The sequence below is a fragment of the Pristiophorus japonicus genome, chromosome 3 (genome assembly GCF_044704955.1).
Source record: "Pristiophorus japonicus isolate sPriJap1 chromosome 3, sPriJap1.hap1, whole genome shotgun sequence".
Taxonomy (NCBI): Eukaryota; Metazoa; Chordata; class Chondrichthyes; family Pristiophoridae; genus Pristiophorus; species Pristiophorus japonicus.
In genome coordinates, this window is record NC_091979.1 from 15,339,874 (window position 1) to 15,359,457 (window position 19,584).

Below are 19,584 nucleotides of genomic sequence, written 5' to 3' on the forward strand. Positions count from 1 at the left end.
ACTCCGCGTACCTTTATCTTCTGCAGTAACCTTTTGTGTGGCACCTTATCGAATGCCTTTTGGAAATGTAAATACACCACATCCATCGGTACACCTCTATCCACCATGCTCGTTATATCCTCAAAGCATTCCAGTAAATTAGTTAAACATGATTTCCCCTTCATGAATCCATGTTGCATATGCTTGATTGCACTATTCCTATCTAGATGTCCCGCTATTTCTTCCTTAATGATAGCTTCAAGCATTTTCCCCACTACAGATGTTAAACTAAACCGGCCTATAGTTACCTGCCTTTTGTCTGCCCCCTTTTTTAAACAGAGGCGTTACATTAGCTGCTTTCCAATCCGCTGGTACTTCCCCAGAGTCCAGAGAATTTTGGTAGATTATAACGAATGCATCTGCTACAACTTCCGCCATCTCTTTTAATACCCTGGGATGCATTTCATCAGGACCAGGGGACTTGTCTACCTTGAGTCCCATTAGCCTGTCCAGCACTACCCCCCTAGTGATAGTGATTATCTCAAGGTCCTCCCTTCCCACATTCCCGTGACCAGCAATTTTTGGCATGGTTTTTGTGTCTTCCACTGTGAAGACCGAAGCAAAATAATTGTTTAAGGTCTCAGCCATTTCCACATTTCCCATTATTAAATCCCCCTTCTCATCTTCTAAGGGACCAACATTTACTTTAGTCACTCTTTTCCGTTTTATATATTGGTAAAAGCTTTTACTATCTGTTTTTATGTTTTGCGCAAGTTTACTTTCGTAATCTATCTTTCCTTTCTTTATTGCTTTCTTAATCATTCTTTGCTGTTGTTTAAAATTTTCCCAATCTTCTAGTTTCCCACAAACCTTGGCCACCTTATACACATTGGTTTTTAATTTGATACTCTCCTTTATTTCCTTGGTTATCCACGGCTGGTTATCCCTTCTCTTACCGCCCTTCTTTTTCACTGGAATATATTTTTGTTGAGCACTATGAAAGAGCTCCTTAAAAGTCCTCCACTGTTCCTCAATTGTGCCACCGTTTAGTCTGTGTTCCCAGTCTACTTTAGCCAACTCTGCCCTCATCCCATTGTAGTCCCCTTTGTTTAAGCATAGTACGCTCGTTTGAGACACTACTTCCTCACCCTCGATCTGTATTACAAATTCAACCATACTGTGATCACTCATTCCGAGAGGATCTTTTACTCGGAGATCGTTTATTATTCCTGTCTCATTACACAGGACCAGATCTAAGATAGCTTGCTCCCTTGTAGGTTCTGTAACATACTGTTCTAAGAAACAATCCCGTATACATTCTATGAATTCCTCCTCAAGGCTACCCCGTGCGATTTGATTTGACCAATCGATATGTAGCATGCAGAATTCAAGCGCAGGCAGCGGAAAGAGCGTGCGGCAAACCAGTCCCACCTGTGACAAGAGTCTGTGGCTCTCGTATCAGCCACCAAAGAACTCACTTCAGGAGTGGAAGCAAATCTTCCTCGATTCCGAGGGACTGCCTATGATGATGATGATATATAGATACAAGGAAATTCTTGATCTCTAAATCTAATCATCATCATCGGTTGTCCCTCAAAACGAGGATGACTTGCTTCCACGCCAAAAAAAGGACGCGTTCACAGATTTTTCTGTAAAGGAGCCGAACTACATGTTGAAGGGTGGAAGATGCCTGTGTGTGGACTTTTTTTAACGTGTGGTGGCCGTTGCACACCAGCCACCACACGGGCTTGACAGAGCTAGGTCTTGGTCCAGTGGCAAGGGTTAACCAAGATGACTGGAGACCAGCTTTGCCATACGGACCCAGTGCGCACACATATCGCAGTGTGGACTGGCCTGTGCTGCCTCTGGGCCCCCGGCCCGGATCTCGCGCCCCGATCACGTCCCTCCACAGTCTCTCGCCGCTCATTCGCCCCGACCTCGCTGCTCCTGCTGTACCTGTCCACGCTCCAATCACCAACCTGGATCTTGATGACGTCACTCTTCACAGCCCTCGCCCTCCTGCACCAGCTCGCGCTGTACCTTGTAGGTGGTAAGCCTCCACGCTGCCCCTCGCCGCTCCTTTTATGGCCCCGACCTGCCGCTGATGTTCCCTCGTAGGTCGGGGCCTCCACGCTGCCCGTGGCAATTTAGGTATGATGCACAAAGGCATACACAGGGAAGGTCAGACAAATACATTACATTGCTTGTTAAAGCATGGTTACTGGGAGCAGTACATTGTCTATGTTGGGAGAAACCATCCTGTGCATTTCGAGTTCAAACCCCACTCCAGCAGGACTTGAGGAAATGAATTGTTGATTATAAAAATAAAACCGCTCTAACATCCTGCTACATTACAACAGTGACTACACTCCAAAAGTACTTCATTTGCTGCCAAAACGCTTTGAAACGTCCAGTGGTCGTGAAATGCAAGATATAAATCCAGGTCTTTCTTTCTCCGGTGCTGACGAGAAATTTCTTCTCTCAGAGGGTTATAAATCTGTGGAATTCGCTGCCTTAGAGAGCTGTGGAAGCTGGGACATTGAATAAATTTAAGACAGAAATTAATAGTTTCTTAACCGATAAGGGATGAAGAAGGGGTTATGGGGAGCGGACAGGGAAGGGGAGCTGAGCCTATGATTGGATCAGCCATGATAGTATTAAATGGCAGAGCAGACTCGAGGGGCGTATGGCCTACTCCTGCTCCTATTTCTTATGTTCTTATAATATCGACAATGAAACGTTGGCCCCGCTATAATCCCCCCCCTCCCCCCGATGGGTGGGGAGGGTGGAAAGGGCGTTAAAGACTTAAATATGGGGAACGCATCCCCAATTGTGCCCGCTGCCTGATCTATGGCGGCAAATATGGGAGTGTCGAAGAGTCTCAACCATGGAGAGGCGGGACATGACAACAACTTGCATTTATATAGCACCATCAGCTGCCAAGGCCCTAAGCTGTCCGCCTCTCGGCCTCTCCTCCTTTAAGACGCTTCTTAAAACCTCTTTGACCAAATTTTCGGTCACCTGCCCTACTATCTCCTTATGTGGCTATGTGTCAAATCTTATCCGATAGCGCTTCTGTGAAGCGCCTTGGGACGGTGTTACTACGTTAAAGATGCTATATAAATGCAAGTGGTTGTTATTTAATTCAAACAACATCATTTAATATTTTAACATTTGCATGGCCCCTTGTTCAGTTTCTACATTAAAAAAAAATCCTCATCTTTGATCATCAAATATAAATGCGAGTTTCTGAAAAAAATCTGTTCAATTAAATGATGCGCAATGCATCAGTCAGCCTTTCAGCCTTTGCGGATCTCTGACCTAACTCTATGAGTGCCGTGCCCATATCGGTTTTACCCTCAATTCTCTCTGGTTGCATTTGCACTACAGCTGCAGTGAGAGTACAAAGCACTTCTTCACATAAAGGGTATTGGAAATCTGGAACGCGTTCCCCCAAAAAGCTGTTGAGGCTAGGGGTCAATTGTAAATTTCAAGAACTGAGATTGATAGATTTTTATTGGGTAAGGATATTAAGAATTACGGAACACCATCCAGGACAAAGCAGCTCGCTGAACTGGCACCCCATCCACCACGTTCAACATTCACTCCCTCCACCACCGGCGCCCCCTGGCTGCAGTGTGCACCATCTACAAGATGCACTGCAGCAACTCGCCAAGGCTCCTTCGATAGCACCTCCCAAACCCGCAACCTCTACCACCTAGAAGGACAAGGACAGCAGGCGCCTGGGAACACCACCACCTCCAAGATCCCCTCCAAGTCACACACCATCCTGACTTGGAAATATATCGGCCGTTCCTTCATTGTCGCTGCTTTAAAATCCTGGAGCTCGCTCCCGAACAGCACTGTGGGAGCACCTTCACCACACGGACTGCAGCGGTTCAAGAAGGTGACTCACTACCACCTTCTCAAGCTATGAGGAAAGATTGGATAGACTGAGGTTGTTTTCTCTGGTACAGAGGAGCCTGAGGGTAGACCTGATTGAGGTGTATAAAATAATGAAGGGCTGAGAGTGGATAGGAAGCCTCTACTCATTGGAATTCAGAAGAATGAGAGGTGATCTTATCGAAAGGTATAAGGCTTGACAAGGTGGATGCAGAGAGGATGTTTCCACTGATGGGGGAGACTAGAACTAGAGGGCATGATCTTAGAATAAGGGGCCACACATTTAAAACTGAGATGAGGAGAAATTTCTTCTCTCAGAGGGTTGTAAATCTATGGAATTCGCTGCCTCAGAGAGCTGTGGAAGCTTGAACATTGAATACATTTAAGACAGAAATAGACAGTTTCTTAAACATTAAGGGAATTAGGGGTTATGGGGAGCGGGTGGGGAAGTGGAGCTGAGTCCATGATCAGATCAGCCATGATCTTATTGAATGGCGGAGCAGGCTCGAGGGGCCAAATGGCCTAATCCTGCTCCTTATGACCTATTCCCCTTAGCAGAGGGGTCAACAACCAGCGGGCATAGATTTAAAGTAATTGAGAGGGAATTTGAGGGGAAAGTTTTTCACCCAGAGGGTGGTGGGGGTCGGGGAACTCACTGCCTGAAAGAGTGGTAGAGGCAGAAACCCTCACCACATTTAAAAGGTACTTGGATGTGCACTTGAAGTGCCGTAACCTACAGGGCTACGGACCGAGAGCTGGAAGGCTGGATAGCTCTTTGCCAGCCGGCACAGACACGATGGGCCGAATGACCTCCTTCTGCGCTGTGAATTTCTATGATTCTGTGATAAATTAGGAATGGGCAGCAAATGCTGGCCTTGTCAGCGACACCCACATCCCATGAACAAATAATAAAAAGGTGGGTAAATGGAGTTAACAGATCAGCCATGATCTAATTGAATGGTCGAACAGACTCAAGGGGCTGACTGGCCTCCTCCAGCTCCTATGTCAATAAAAAGTCACGTGCAACAACTGTGGATTATAGACAAGATTTTATTTAAGCCTTTTGCTACATACATCTCACATATTCCAACGATACAATCCGTAATATTATTTTCCTGACAACTAAGGAATGGTTCATTGTTTCTCTTGATTAATTTTAAACTACATGGTCCCTTTCTTGGCGCAACTGATGAAACACAAATTTGTGCTATTAAAAGAAAGAGAGAGGAGCGTGCAAACATTGGAGTAAAACAGGTCGAAGAGCACCTGCGATGAGATAAGACAGGTTTGGGAGCAGGTTCCTTTGCCAGATTTGCTAACCTGTCTTTTCTCTTTTCAGGTGCGATGGACCGGTGTATTTCTGTTTTCTGTTTGTTAAAAATGCCAGAGACCTAAGGACTTTCCTGTTACACCTCAAGTTGAATCAAACCAGCTCATTGGTCCCACATATTATCACCATTGGGTCTACTTTCGATGGTCTAATACTCCTCACCTTCTTCTGCCTCTCCTTCACCCTCAACACTGTCAGTGCCCACCTCTTCATAATCTTTTTCCAAGGCCGCCATGTCTTCACGGGCCTCCGAGAACTCCCCTTCCTCCATCCCCTCACCCACATACCAGTGCACAAAGGCGCGCTTGGCGTACATCAGATCAAACTTGTGATCAAGGCGAGCCCAGGCCTCGGCAATGGCCGTGGTGTTGCTCAACATGCACACTGCGCGCTGCACCTTGGCCAGGTCCCCGCCAGGCACCACAGTGGGAGGCTGGTAGTTGATGCCAACCTTGAAGCCAGTTGGGCACCAGTCCACAAACTGGATGGTGCGTTTGGTCTTGATGGTGGCAATGGCAGCATTGACATCTTTTGGCACCACGTCGCCTCGATAGAGCAGACAGCAAGCCATGTACTTGCCATGGCGAGGGTCACACTTGACCATCTGGTTTGCTGGCTCAAAGCAGGCATTGGTGATCTCAGACACAGACAGTTGTTCGTGGTAAGCCTTCTCAGCTGAGATCACTGGGGCATAGGTCGCCAGAGGGAAGTGGATACGTGGGTATGGAACCAAATTGGTCTGGAACTCTGTCAGATCAACATTCAAGGCACCGTCAAAGCGAAGGGAGGCTGTGATGGACGACACAATCTGACCAATCAGTCGGTTCAAATTGGTGTAGGTAGGGCGCTCAATGTCCAGGTTTCTGCGACAGATATCATAGATGGCTTCATTGTCTACCATGAAGGCACAGTCCGAGTGCTCGAGGGTGGTGTGGGTGGTCAGGATGGAGTTGTAGGGTTCGACGACAGCCGTGGAGATCTGAGGAGCCGGGTAGATGGAAAACTCCAGCTTGGACTTCTTGCCGTAGTCGACGGAGAGACGTTCCATCAGCAGGGACGTGAAACCTGAGCCAGTGCCTCCGCCAAAGCTGTGGAAAATGAGGAAACCCTGGAGTCCTGTGCACTGGTCAGCCTGCGAAAAGAACGCATATGTTTATTCAGAAACAAATACAAGGCAGGCGGCTGCCTCTCGCAGTGCAATTCACCCTCAAAATATAGGCTGTAGAGGAGGGCAACTGGACTAATTCCCAGTTTAAAGCATCTTAGTTATCAAGACAGGCTCAATGAGCTGGGACTCTTGACTTTTTAAGAGAAGCGTTAGAACTTAGGAAGGTTTGATCTGATCGTGGTTCATAAGGTGATAACAGGATTAGATTGTGTTCAACCAGAGGTGATAGATGTAAAGTCATTGGCAAAAGATCTAGAGGGGAGATGAGGAGAAGTTTTGTCACTCAGAGTTGTGGGATCTGGAACGCTCGACCTGGAAAGGTGCTGGAAGCGGACTCCATGCATCATTTTAAAAGGTAGTTGGACAGATGCTTGAGGATGAAGAACTTAGAGGATTACGGACAAAAAGCGGGTATGTGGGACTAAGCACGACTGCTCTTTCAAAGAGCCAGCATTGGTATGACTTGCTGAATGGCCTCCTTCTGTGCTGTAAGTTTCTATGATTCTAAGTTTCATCTAACTGGTTAGGGAAGACCAGGGGTCACAACTTTAGTTGTATAAGGCTGGATCTAGGTTGGGTTCGGAACTCCTAAGCGACAAGCGAGCCAAAGGTGGACAGAGGAAACGTTTCAAGGACACCCTCAAAACCTTCTTGATAAAATGCAACATCCCCCACCGACACCTGGAAGTCCCTGGCCAAAGACGGCCCTAAGTGGAGGAAGTGCATCCGGGAGCACCTCGAGTCTCGTCGCCCAGAGCATGCAGGAGGCAGCGGAAGGAGCGTGTGGCAAACCAGTCCCACCCACCCCTTCCCTCAATGACTATCTGTCCCACCTGTGACAGAGACTGTAATTCCCGTATTGGAATGTTCAGTCACCTAAGAACTCATTTTTAGAGTGGAAGCAAATCTTCCTCGATTTCGAGGGACTGCCTATGATGATGATGGTTCTTTTCCCAGAGAATGGTGGAACAGGCTGCCGGCACGTGCAGTGGACGTTGATTCGCCGAATTCATTCAAGCGAAAACCGGACTTGTTCCTGGCTGGGGTGGAGATCGCCTCATGCAAGAGCTAGCTATCTGAGAACGTTAAGTGATTTCCTAGACTAGTTGCGATCGGCTGAGAGGAATTTCCTACATTTTTCCCCCTCAAATTGGCCTGGGTTTTCCAGGGTTTCTGTTTGCCTTTCCCATGAGATCACATGGTTCTGGGTGGGATGGAGAATATAGATTATGATGCGCACGGCATCGTAATTGTCTGGGACAGGCTGGATTGACCGGAGGGTCTGATAAGGTGCAACATCCCCACTAACACCTGGGAGTCCCTGGCCAAAGTGGAGGAAGTGCATCCGGGAGGGCACTGAGCACCTCAAGTCTCGGCGGCGAGAGCATGCAGAAACCAAGCGCGGATAGCGGAAGGAGCATGCGGCAAACCAGTCCCACCCTCCATTACCCTCAATTACTATCTGTCCCACCTGTGACAGAGACTGTAATTCCCGTATTGGACTGTTAAGCCACCTGAGAACTCACTTTTTGGGCCCAAGTTTCCACACGATAAAAAACGGGCGCCCCTCTGAGCTGGGCGCCCGTTTTTCGCGCCACAAAGTGCGCCTAAAAAAAACCCTCCGTATTCTCCACCTCCCTGCAGGTCCTCTGGCCCTCGGCGTGGCGCAGCAGGAGCTGTAGGGGGCGGAGCTAGGACCCTGCGCCGAAAACAGTGCCGGGAGCTCTGCACATGCGCGCTACAGTGGGCACGCAAGTGCAGTAGCTCCAGGTGCCCGAAACTGTGTGGGAGGGGCTCGTGTGGTTCCCTGGCCGAATGGCCTCACTGGGGCTGCATGAATAAGGCTCCTCCCACGGCCAGCTCCTGCTTCCTGCCGACTCCCGCTCCTGCTCTCCCCCCCCCACCCCACCCGCCGACCGGAACCGACTCGACCTGCCTGTCGCTGCCGCTCCTGCTTCCTGCCGACTCCCGCTCCTGCTTCCCCCCCCGACCGGACCCGACTCGACCTGCCTGTCGCTGCCGCTCCCACTCCCACTCGACTCGACTCTCGCCCCCGAACTGGATCCGACCTGACCTCCCCCTCCCCAACCTGACCTCCCTCCCTCCCTCCCCTTCCCTCTCTCCCTCCCTCCCTCTCTCTCCCTCCCTCCCTCTCTCTCTCCCTCCCTCCCTCTCTCTCCCTCCCTCCCTCCCTCCCTCCCCCGCCGACCCGAACCGAACCTCTCTCCCCGACCCGACCCAACGCCACCTACCTCTGGTGCTGGGGACGGGCCCTGCCCGAAATCTCGGGCCCGGCCCGTTCAGCCTTCGGTCCCGACGGCAAATCGCTTCCTAAAGGCCTGCCTGAAGAACTTTCACACAGGTAGGAACATGGTTTATTTAATCTTTTCTTTGCTTATAAATGTTTATTCAGGTTGGATTTATTTGTATAATATTTGTCTAAGTATAACTAAGGATTTATTGTAGAATTTAATGACTTCCCTTCCCCCTCCCCCCCTTGTTCCCTACGCCTAATTTGTAACCTGCGCCTGATTTTTTTAATGTGTAGAACAGGTTTTTTCAGTTCTACAAAAATCTTCACTTGCTCCATTCTAAGTTAGTTTGGAGTACGTTTTCATAGTGGAAACTTTGAAATCAGGCGTCAGTGACCGGACACTCCCCCTTTTGAAGAAAAAATTCTGTTCCAAAGTAGAACTGTTCTACCTGACTAGAACTGCAGAAAAAAAAATGTGGAGAATTGTGATTTCTAAGATAGTCCGTTCTCCACCAGTTGCTCCTAAAAATCAGGCGCAAATCATGTGGAAACTTGGGCCAATGGAGTGGAAGCAAGTCTTCCTTGATTCTGAGGGACTGCCTATGATGATGATGTTATTGTCAGTCACAAAGTGTTGAATTTGACAATTATTTGAGGATCTTCTTCTCTAATGGAGCACCCACTGGTGCAGTGAGGCTTCAATGGGCATGCGTGTGGTGCAGCATGCTGTATCCATTTAATTGAAGTTTCCATGCACAGATCACAGTGGAAAGAAAGAAAGATGGAAAGATTCTGAGGGACTGCCTATGATGATGATGCAACACCCAAGGATACAGGGTACCGTTTTCTCTTTACGAGGCTCGTTGTGAAATGTTTGTCTGATGGCTCCTGTGAAGCGCATTGGGACATCTTTGACATGCTCAAGGCGCTATATAAATACAAGTTGTTGTTGCTGAACCTATGTGACTCGGGATCCCATTACCTCAACAGATACTTTTACAAGTGAACTAGTTGATGATCCAGCTAAAGATGCTTCCACCAAATGAGCTAACAACACTATTGAAAACATCCCTTTCCAAATCTCTAGAGCCACGGAATTGAAACAGAACGAATCAACAACATAATAAAAATCTACAAGTGAAAATGATACTGAGATGCCAGACTCAGGGATCCCCTGTGCCCCATGGGCCAAAGTTTAGATATCCCTTAGTTAATGCATTGGATAGGATCATAGGAACACGAGTAGGCCAGTTAGCCCCTCAAGCCTGTTCCGCCATTCAATGGGACCATGGCTGAGCCGTGACCTAACTCCATATATCCGCCTTTGCCCCACATCTGGTAACAAAAATCTATCAATCTCAGATTTAAAATTAACAACTGACCCAGCATCATTTGCCATTTGTGGAAGAGCATTCCAAACCTCTACCACCCTTTGGGTGTGGAAGTGTTTCCTAACTTCACTCCTGAAAGGTTTGGCTCTAATTTTTAGACTATTTCCCGCTAGTCCTAGTCTCCCCAGCCAGCAGAAATAGATTCTCTCTATCCATCCTATCAGGATAGGACTAGAGTCCCGTAATCCAAGGCTGACACTCCCAGTGCCAATACTGAGGGAGTGTTGCACTGTCCGAGCTGCTATCTATTGGATGAGAGGTTAATCCGAGGTCCCATGTGCCCTCTCGGGCTGACGTCAAAGATCCCATGGCCACTATTTCGAAGAAGAGCAGGGGTTGTTCTCTCATTTATCTCATTGGTGATTGTGGGAGCTTGCTGTGCGCAAATTGGCTGCCGCGCTTCCCTACATTGCAGTGACTGCACTTCAAACTACTTCATTGGCTGCAAAGTGCTTGGGGACGTCCTGGGGTCATGAAAGGCTCTGTATAAATGCAGGTCTTTTTATAATTCATGGGCCCCGGCCTGTTGGCTCAATTTTTACCAATTTGCGAAGTCTGTCCAGAACCAGGTCAATCAGCTCCTTGCCGATGGTGTAGTGCCCGCGGGCGTAGTTGTTTGCTGCGTCTTCCTTTCCGGTGATGAGCTGCTCGGGGTGGAACAGCTGGCGATAGGTACCGGTGCGGACCTCATCTGGAATACAGAAACCGTAAGCAATTTGTTCACTTGTCCACGATCGTATATACTGATTCACACGTTCTGCACGTGCAAATGCATGCTCCCCTTTTTTTTGAATGGAAAAGGCGAGCGAAAGGGCTAAGGGCTGATAGTAGAGGACACTAACAAAGTTGAAAAGGGTAGGAACTGTATTTAGATAGACCAGCATCTGGTCCTGGATACCAACTCGCCCTTATTGGGGGTAACAAGGATCCAGAATGTGGAACACTGGGATGTTAGTCGATACGTCAGTTCTGTCGGGTACTCGGGAACAGTCAAACTAGTAACAAATCTAGAATTACGGTGTCCAATCAATCTCACAGTACTTGATCTGATATCCCAGGCATAATGTCTGAACACAAATTGTAACATCCCACCTTCCTAATTTAGGTAGTCGGCTGCCCGTGTCCTAACTCGCACCAAGCCCCGTTCACCCATCACCCCTGTGCTCGCTGGTTAAGCTTCTGGTTTCTGGTTAAGCAACACCTCGATTTCAAAATTATCATCCTCGTTTACAAATCCCTCCATGGCCTCGTCCCCTCCCTATCTCTGTAATCTCCTCCAGCCCCACAATCCCCCCGAGATGTCTGTGCTCCTCTAATTCTGCACTCTTGAGCATCCCTGATTATAATCGCTCAACCATCGGTGGCCGTGCCTTCTGTTGCCTAGGCCCTAAGCTCTGGAACCCCCTGCCTAAACCTCCCCGCCTCTCTTTCTTCCTTCAAGACTCTCCTTAAAACGTACCTCTATGACTAAGCTTTTGGTCACCTACCTTAATTTCTCCTTATCTGGCTTGGTGTCAAACTTTTTGTCTCATAATAATCCTGTGAAGCACCTTGGGACGTTTCACTATGTTACAGGTGCTATATGAGTGCAAGTTGTCATTGCTTTTGTTGATTAAAGGATTTGATAGGGTGGATAGAGAGAAACTATTCTCCCTGGTGGGGGGAGTCCAGAACAAGGGGGCAGAACCTTAAAATTAGAGCCAGGCCGTTCAGGGATGATAACAGGATGCATTTCTTCACACTAAGGATAGTGGGAATTTGGAACTCTCTCCCCCAAAAAGCTGTTGAGGCTGGGGGTCAGTTGAAAGTTTATCAACTGAGATTGATACATTTTTGTTAGGCAAGTGTATTAAGGGTTACAGAACCATGGCGTATTTTAAATGGAGTTAAGATTACAGATTAGCCATGATCTAGTAACAGGCTAGAGGGGCTGAATGGACTAATCGTGATCCTATATTCCGAAGAATAACAACATTGAAAATATATGTAAAGTAGAAGGAATGTGTTTGTGAGGGAGAGGTTGTGACTGTTTGCCACCATTTTCTCCCCCCCCCCCGCCCCCCGCCGCCCTGCCCCCAATACATGTCCATTCTCTCACTGGACTTACCGATCACAGTGGGTTCCAAATCAACAAAGACAGCCCGGGGGACGTGCTTCCCTGCTCCAGTCTCACTGAAGAAAGTGTTGAAGGAGTCGTCTCCACCTCCAATGGTCTTGTCACTGGGCATCTGTCCATCGGGCTGGATACCGTGTTCCAGACAGTACAGCTCCCAGCAGGCATTGCCCATCTGGACTCCGGCCTGGCCAACATGGATGGAGATACATTCACGCTGTGGGACAAAAATGAGCAATTATTACTACATAAAATTATAGAAACAGGCCATTTGGCTCAACTGGTCCATGCCGGTGTTTATGCTCCACACAAGCCTCCTCCCACCTTACTTTACCTCACCCTATCACCATATCCTTCTATTCCTTTCTCCCCCATGTTCTTAGCTTGCCTCCCCTTGAATGCATCTGTGCTATTCGCCTCAAGCACTCCATGTGGTAGCGAGTTCCACATTCTCACCACTCTAAGTAAAGAGGTTCTGCTGAATTCCCTATTAGTGACTCTCATATTTATAGCCCCTAGTTTCAGACTCCACCACAAGTGGAAACATCTTGTCTACATTTACTCCATCAAACCCTTTCATAATTCATAATTGAAGCTCTACAACCAATGTTCTCTGTAAACAGCATTTTGTTCTTGTTTCTTATAATGCGTAGTCGCTTTAAATTTCTGCGCATATGTAGTATTTACAATGGAAAATCTGGTGAGCGGTCTGTGAAGAAACATCGCCTACCATCCACCAAAACTCTGCGTTCCTTTGGCTCTGGCCTCTTCTGCACCCCCCACTTCCTTCACCCCACCATTGTCAGCTGTGCCTTCTGCTTCCTGGGCCCTAAGCTCTGTAACTCCCTCGATAAACCTCTTCCTCAACAACAATAACTTTCACATACAGCGCCTTTAACATAGTAAAAAGTCCTGAAGGGCTTTACAGGGGCGATTATCAAATCAAATTTGACACCATGCCATATAAGGAGATATTAGGACAGGCTACCAAAAGCTTGGTCAAAGAGGTAGGTTTCAAGGAGTGTCTTAAAAGAAGGAGAGAGAGGTGGAGAAGTTTAGGGAGGGAATTCCAGAACTAAGGGCCCAGGCAGCGGAAGGCACGGCCTCCAATGGTGAAACGATTACAATCGGGGATGCAAGCTCTCTTCCACACCTACACCTGCACAGACCGCTCAACAGATTTTCCATTGTAAATACCACATGTGCGCAGAAATTTAAAGGGACTACACATTATAAGAAACAAGCACAAACTGCTGTTTATAGGGAATATTGGTTGAGGGGGCTTGACAAGTTGGATGCAGAGCAAATTTTCCACTGATGGGGGAGACTAGAACTAAGGGGCATAATCTTAGAATAAGGGGACGCCCATTTAAAACTCAGACGAGGAGAAATTTCTTTTCTCAGAGGATTGAAATCTGTGGAATTTGCTGCCTCAGGGAGCTGTGGAAGCTGGGTCATTGAATAAATTTAAGACAAAGATAGACAGTTTCTTAACTGATAAGGGAATAAGGGGTTATGGGGAGCGGGCAGGGAAGTGGAGCTGAGTCAATAATCAGATCTACCAAGATTGTATAAAATGACGGAGCAGGCTCGAGGGGCCGTATGGCCTACTCCTATTTCTTATGTACTTATGTTAAAAGGAATAAGTTATGGTCTAAAGCTTAAGTTCCAAGTATGGCCTGATACAGAATTCCCCCTACACCCTTCTCCCACCTTCCCTTCATTGTGAGTTCTTCAAATAGTAAAAGAGCATCAGGTTTCACAGAACAAGAGAAAGCCACTTTACCAGTTCCAGGAGATTGAAAATGCCTGGCATTGTTTGCCTTCATCTCCTCTGCAGTCTGGTGTGTCAAGTCAGGAACTGTACAGGCCCAATAATTGGACGAATAATTTATACTTCATCCAGTCACCGGAGCGTAACGCCTGTGCCTCAGTTCTCGTGCTTTCAATTCTGCTGGCACAGAAAGAGAGAGGGGGTGGGGAATAGAGAGAGGGAGGGGGGGGAGGGAGAGAGCGGTAGGGAGTGGGAGAGAGAGAGGGAAAGATAGGCGGTGGGAGATTGGGGAGAGAGGAAGAGGGAGGGGGTGGGACAGAGAAGGGAGGAGAGGGGGTGGAAGAGAAAGGGAGAGAGGAAGGGGAGAGAGAAAAAAAGAGAAAGGAGGGAGAAGAGGGAAGAAGAGAGAAACAGTGAGAGAGGAGATAGCACGGGGCAGAGGCAGAGAGGGGAGGGAGAGTGGGGAAGGGGGAGAGAGGAGAAAGAACAGATAGAAACAGAGAAAGGGGAAAATTGAGAAAGAGGAGGAGAGCTGGGAACGGGGAGAGAGAAGGGGAAGGGAAAGGACAGATAAAAAGAGAGAGGGTGAGAGGGAAAAAGGGAGCAGGAGAAGAGCGAGAGAGGAGGGAACTTGATCCTAGCAATCTAGATTTATACCCAGCATCAAACACGTTCAAAAATATTCTTTTGGGTGGGGCTAGTAAACCTAAGGAAATGATGAATGTTCCAAAACTCTCAAGTGATGGAGGAGTTTGCTGACACAAAAGATCGAAAGCCAAAGGTCAAATTCAAGGAATGTAAATTATAGTCCAAATTTTCTTTTCCTCCACTACTTGCCTTTTTTTTTAACCCCCTCCTTTCCCACATTACAACAGACTAGTCGTCTTGGTTAACCCTTGCCACTGGGCCAAGACCTAGCTCTGTCAAGCCCGTGTGGTGGCTGGTGTGCAACGGCCACCACACATTAAAAAAATCCAAGCACAGGCATCTTCCATCCTTCAACATGTAGTTCGGGATCTGGAATATTAGGTCCTTCATTGAAACATCTGTGAACTCATCCCTTTTAGGCATGGAAGCAAGTCATCCTCGTTACGCGGGACCGCCTATAATGATGCCAACAGTGACGACACTCCAAAAGCACTTCATTGGCTGTAAAGCATTTTGAGATGTCTGGTGGTCATGAAAGGCGCTATATAAATGCAAATCTTTCTTTCCAGTCACATTCCCTGAGCAGCAAGCACCTTTTTAAGTCGCTAGTTTTATCCCCAAGCATTAGAATATCTTTTATTCGCATGGCAATGTGCTGCTATTCGACTGTGGGGACCATCATATCCAATCCCCCTCACCCTGCCCGTAAAGAGCACTTTCAGGTCGGAGTCACCCTCTGCGACCTGCTGCACCTCTGTCCTCCAGGATTCCAGGATTCTGCCAGTCCTGTTGTAAAGCCCTTTGTTCCCCAACCTATTACAGAGATCAAGACCAAACATATGCTTGAAAAGTACGTGATTGCACTAGAGAGGGTCCAAAAGGAGATTTATGAGAATGTTGCCTAGACTGGAGAATTTTAGTTATGAGGAAAGATTTGATAGGCTGGCTTTGTTTTCCTTGGAACAGAGGAGGCTGAGGGGAGACCTTATTGAAGTCTCATCGCCGAGAGCATGCAGAAATCAAGTGCAGGCAGTGGAAAGAGCGTATGGCAAACCAGTCCCACCCCTTCCCTCAACGACTATCTGTCCCACCTTTGACAGTGGTTCTCGTATTGGACTGTTCAGCCACCTAAGGACTCAGTTTTAGAGTGGAAGCAAGTCTTCCTCGATTCCGAGGGACTGCCTATGATGAGTATAACATTATGAGGGGCCTAGTGGATAGGATGGATTTATTTCCCTTAGCAGAGAGGTCAATAACCAGGGGGCATAGATTTAAAGTAATTGGTAGGTTTAGAGGGGATTTGAGGGGAAATTTCTTCACCCAGAGGGTGGTGGGGGTCTGGAACTCACTGCGTGAAAGGGTGGTAGAGGCAGAAACCCTCACCACATTTAAAAAGTACTTGGATGTGCACTTGAAGTACCGTAACCTACAGGGCTATGGACCAAGAGCTGGAAAGTGGGATTAGGCTGGGTAGTTGTTTTATCGGCGTGGACACGATGGGCCGAAATGGCCTCCTTCCGTGCTGTAAATTTCCATGATTCTATGAAAAGGGCTATGGGGACTAATTGGAGAGCCCTTTCAAAGAAAGATAGTTCTAGAAAAGAGAAGGCTAGGAGGGTCACCTAATAGAAGGCTTTGAAATTATGAAAGTGATACAGTAGACGTAGAGAAACTGTTTCCGCTCGTGGGGGAATCCAAAACAGGGGGTCGTGACCAATGTTCCCCCTGATTTTACATTTACCTGTGTGATCCCTTTAAGGGGCTGTATAGTCCATTCAAAGCTTCGCGCATGCGCAAACTTTTACATTGGAAAGGCCGGTCCCAGGATGCGCTAGAGGAAACGTTGGTCATAACTAGGGGTGAGCGAAACTAAACTTCTTAATCTAGTGCTGTGCTTGATCCCTGCTATTGAGTGAGTGAATAAATACAAGATCCTGCAAATCCCCTGGGAGGACAGATGTACCAACATCAGCGTTCTCGACCAGGCCAACATCCCCAGCATCGAAGCACTGGCCACACTCGATCAGTTCCGCTGGGCAGGCCACATTGTCCGCATGCCCAACAAGAGATTCCCAAAGCAAGCGCTCTACTCGGAACTCTTTCACTGCAAACGAGCCAAAGGTGGGCAGAGGAAACGTTACAAGGTCACCCTCAAAGCCTCTCTGATAAAGTGCAACATCCCCACCGACACCTGGGAGTCCCTGGCAAAAAGACCATCCGGGAGGGCGCTGAGCACCTCGAGTCTCGTTGCCGAGAGCATGCAGAAATCAAGCGCAGGCAGAGGAAGGAGCGTGCGGAAAACCAGTCCCACCCTCCCTTACCCTCAACCACTGTCTGTCCCACCTGTGACAGGAACTGTAGCTCCCATATTGGACTGTTCAGCCACCTAAGGACTCACATTTAGAGTGGAAGCAAGTCTTCCTCGATTTCGAGGGACTGCTTACGATGATGAAATAAATATATAAGACAGTCACTAATAAATCCAATAGGGAATTCAGAAGAAAATTCTTTACTGAGAGCGGTGAGAATGTGGAACTCGCTGCCATAGGGAGTGGTTGAGCCGAATAGCATAGATGCATTTAAGGGGAAGCTGGACAAACACATGAGGGAGAGGGGAATAGAATATATGCTGATGGGGGTGAGATGAAGTCGTGTGGGAGGATGCTCTTGTAGAATATAAACACCAACACAGCCAGTTTCTGTGTCTGTAAATTCTAAGTAAATCTAGAAGAACAATGGAGGACGCTGAAAAAATACATTCGGCTCATCGAAGCCTGCACTCGACCCACTCCCTCGGACTCTCTGCTCCTCCCAGAGGTGAAGTGCCTAACCACAGCTCCCAACTGTGGCATGGCTGACTTCACAGTATCATAGCAACAGTTCCAGGCAGGCGAAGATCTTCAGCCAGCTCGCCCACCCTGTATGCCATTCGCCGACAGGGAACCTGCTTAGTTCCATTTTGATGGTTTCTTGCTCCCGCACCCATGTCCGTAATAATCTGCTCCACATAATCACTGCAGAGATCCCGACCGTGAACATAACCGATCTCCCTTAGCCCCTCCCAAGGCTGCGACTGTCGAGATCGTGACTCCCCGGGCAGCAAGACTCCTGAGCCAGCCAAAATCAGCAGGATTTCACCGGTCCTACAGAACACTGCACCCCCCCCTTCACCCCTCTATGGCCAGACGATCGCCAGCCGGTCAATGCACAGCAGCCTGCGGGATATGTCGTGGTGCAGGAACCATCGCACTCTCGCCCCCAAACCATCGCCACTAAAGCTCAATGCCTCGTTACCGACACACACAGCAACCCCTGGAATTAAAAATTCTCACCCTTCGGTGGAAATCCCTCCCTATCCCTGCAACCTCCTCCATCCCCACAGCCCTCCGACATCTCTGCATTCCTCCCAATTCTGGCCTCCTGTCCACACCCTCCCTTCACTTCCTTTGCTCCACCATTGGTGGTCATTTTTTTCAGCCGCCTTGGCTCCCAGTTCTGGAATTTCCGCCCCTCTCTCTGCTCCTTAAAAATCTAACCTCTTTTGCCCAAGCTCTTGGCCACCCACCCTAATATTTCCTTAATGTGGCTCTCTTGTCAATTTTTTCTGTCTTCATTACACGCCTGTGAAACGCCTTTTTTAAAAAAAAATAAACGATGTTTAAGGCTCTGCGGTTTGTTGTACAAAAAAACCGAGCACGTCTGAATAAAGCCCTGCACACTCACCATGGTTATAGCTCTCCGATGGTGCGACCTTGAGGAATCGGCGAGGAAGATTTTTCAACAGACTGCAGGCTGCCTCCTTCACTGGATTTATAGCAACGCTGGAGACAAAGGCTTGCGAGAGGAACCGGGGGGCGGGCGGTTTGTTGGTAGCAACCAGCAGCGATCCGATTGTTTATGCAACCAGCCTTCTCCAGGAGACGGGGGGGGAGGCTCAAATTACCTGTCAACACAACGGACTTGCAGAGTTGGGCTCTTAGCGACAAGACGTTAAAACAGCATTTGCAAACACACAGAAGCTGGCCCAACAGGGAGGCTACTTTGTGTTTCTGTGCCCCCACCGAGCATTCAGCTCCAGCGAGATTAATTGAAACTAGAATTTTATGCCTTTTGAGCACACTATCAGTGCTTCCTTTATTATTAACCCTTTGTGTAGAGTGGTGTTGCCAGCAGGGGTGGGGGGAACTGGTAGAATGCAAAAGGGAAAGAAAATAATTTGCTTTTGTATCATCATCATCGTCAGTCCGTCGGAGTATTTTACATAACACCACTCCCTTTCCCAGGCAAGTGCAATACTGCGTCTGGGATCAGGAATGCATGTAACGGAATGGGCAGGGATGAGAAGGTGCAGTGTTCCCTCTAATTTTAATTTTGGTGCTCGGTCCCTTTAAATTTACTGCGCGGTTGCTGCGGATTCGCGGTCTCTTCCAGTGGAAGAGCGAGCTGCGCGGGATCTCCCGATGGCGGCGCGGCTGCACAGTTTAGGAAAAGAAAGGACTTGCATTTATATCATAGGCAGACCCTCGGAATCAAGGAAGACTTGCTTACACTCTTAAAATGAGTCCTTAGGTGGCTGAATAGTCCAATACGAGAGCCACAGTCTCTGTCACAGGTGGGACAGATAGTCGTTGAGGGTAAGGGAGGATGGGACAGGTTTGCCGCATGCTCTTTCCGCTGCCTCCGCTTAATTTCTGCATGCTCTCAACGACGAGACTCGAGGTGCTCAGCGCCCTCCCGGATGCACTTCCTCCACTTAGGGCGGTCTTTGGCCAGGGACTCCCAGGTGTCGATGGCTTTGAGGGTATCCTTGTAATGTTTATATAGCACCTTTCACTCAGGACTTTCTAAAGCGCTTTACAGCCAATGAAACACTTTTTGTAGTGTTGTCACTGTTGTAATGTGGGAAACGCGGCAGCCAATTTGCACACAGCAAGCTTCCACAAACAGCAATGTGTTAATGACCAGGTCATCTGTTTTAGTGATGGTGATTGAGGGGTAAATATTGGCCCCAGGACACCGGGGAT

The 19,584-nt window shown here is 48.2% G+C and overlaps 2 protein-coding genes across 5 annotated transcripts in view; one reads left to right on the forward strand and one right to left on the reverse strand.

The window, feature by feature from the left end:
- LOC139259666 (tubulin alpha chain) overlaps nt 1-19,584 on the forward strand; it is a 149,070-nt gene that overhangs the window by 2,406 nt on the left and 127,080 nt on the right. The window lies entirely within an intron of this gene.
- LOC139259665 (tubulin alpha-1D chain) lies at nt 4,936-18,473 on the reverse strand. 2 transcript variants are annotated; one of them, XM_070875215.1, is made up of 4 exons: nt 18,284-18,473; nt 12,133-12,355; nt 10,568-10,716; nt 4,936-6,344 (listed from the first exon to the last, which is right to left on the reverse strand). In XM_070875215.1, the coding sequence occupies exons 1-4, from the start codon at nt 18,284-18,286 to the stop codon at nt 5,361-5,363; spliced, it is 1,359 nt and encodes a 452-aa protein (XP_070731316.1). In that variant the 5' UTR covers nt 18,287-18,473; the 3' UTR covers nt 4,936-5,360. The 2 variants fall into 2 exon arrangements, with proteins under 2 accessions (XP_070731316.1, XP_070731315.1); XM_070875214.1 differs by lacking the exon at nt 18,284-18,473 and adding an exon at nt 13,925-14,546.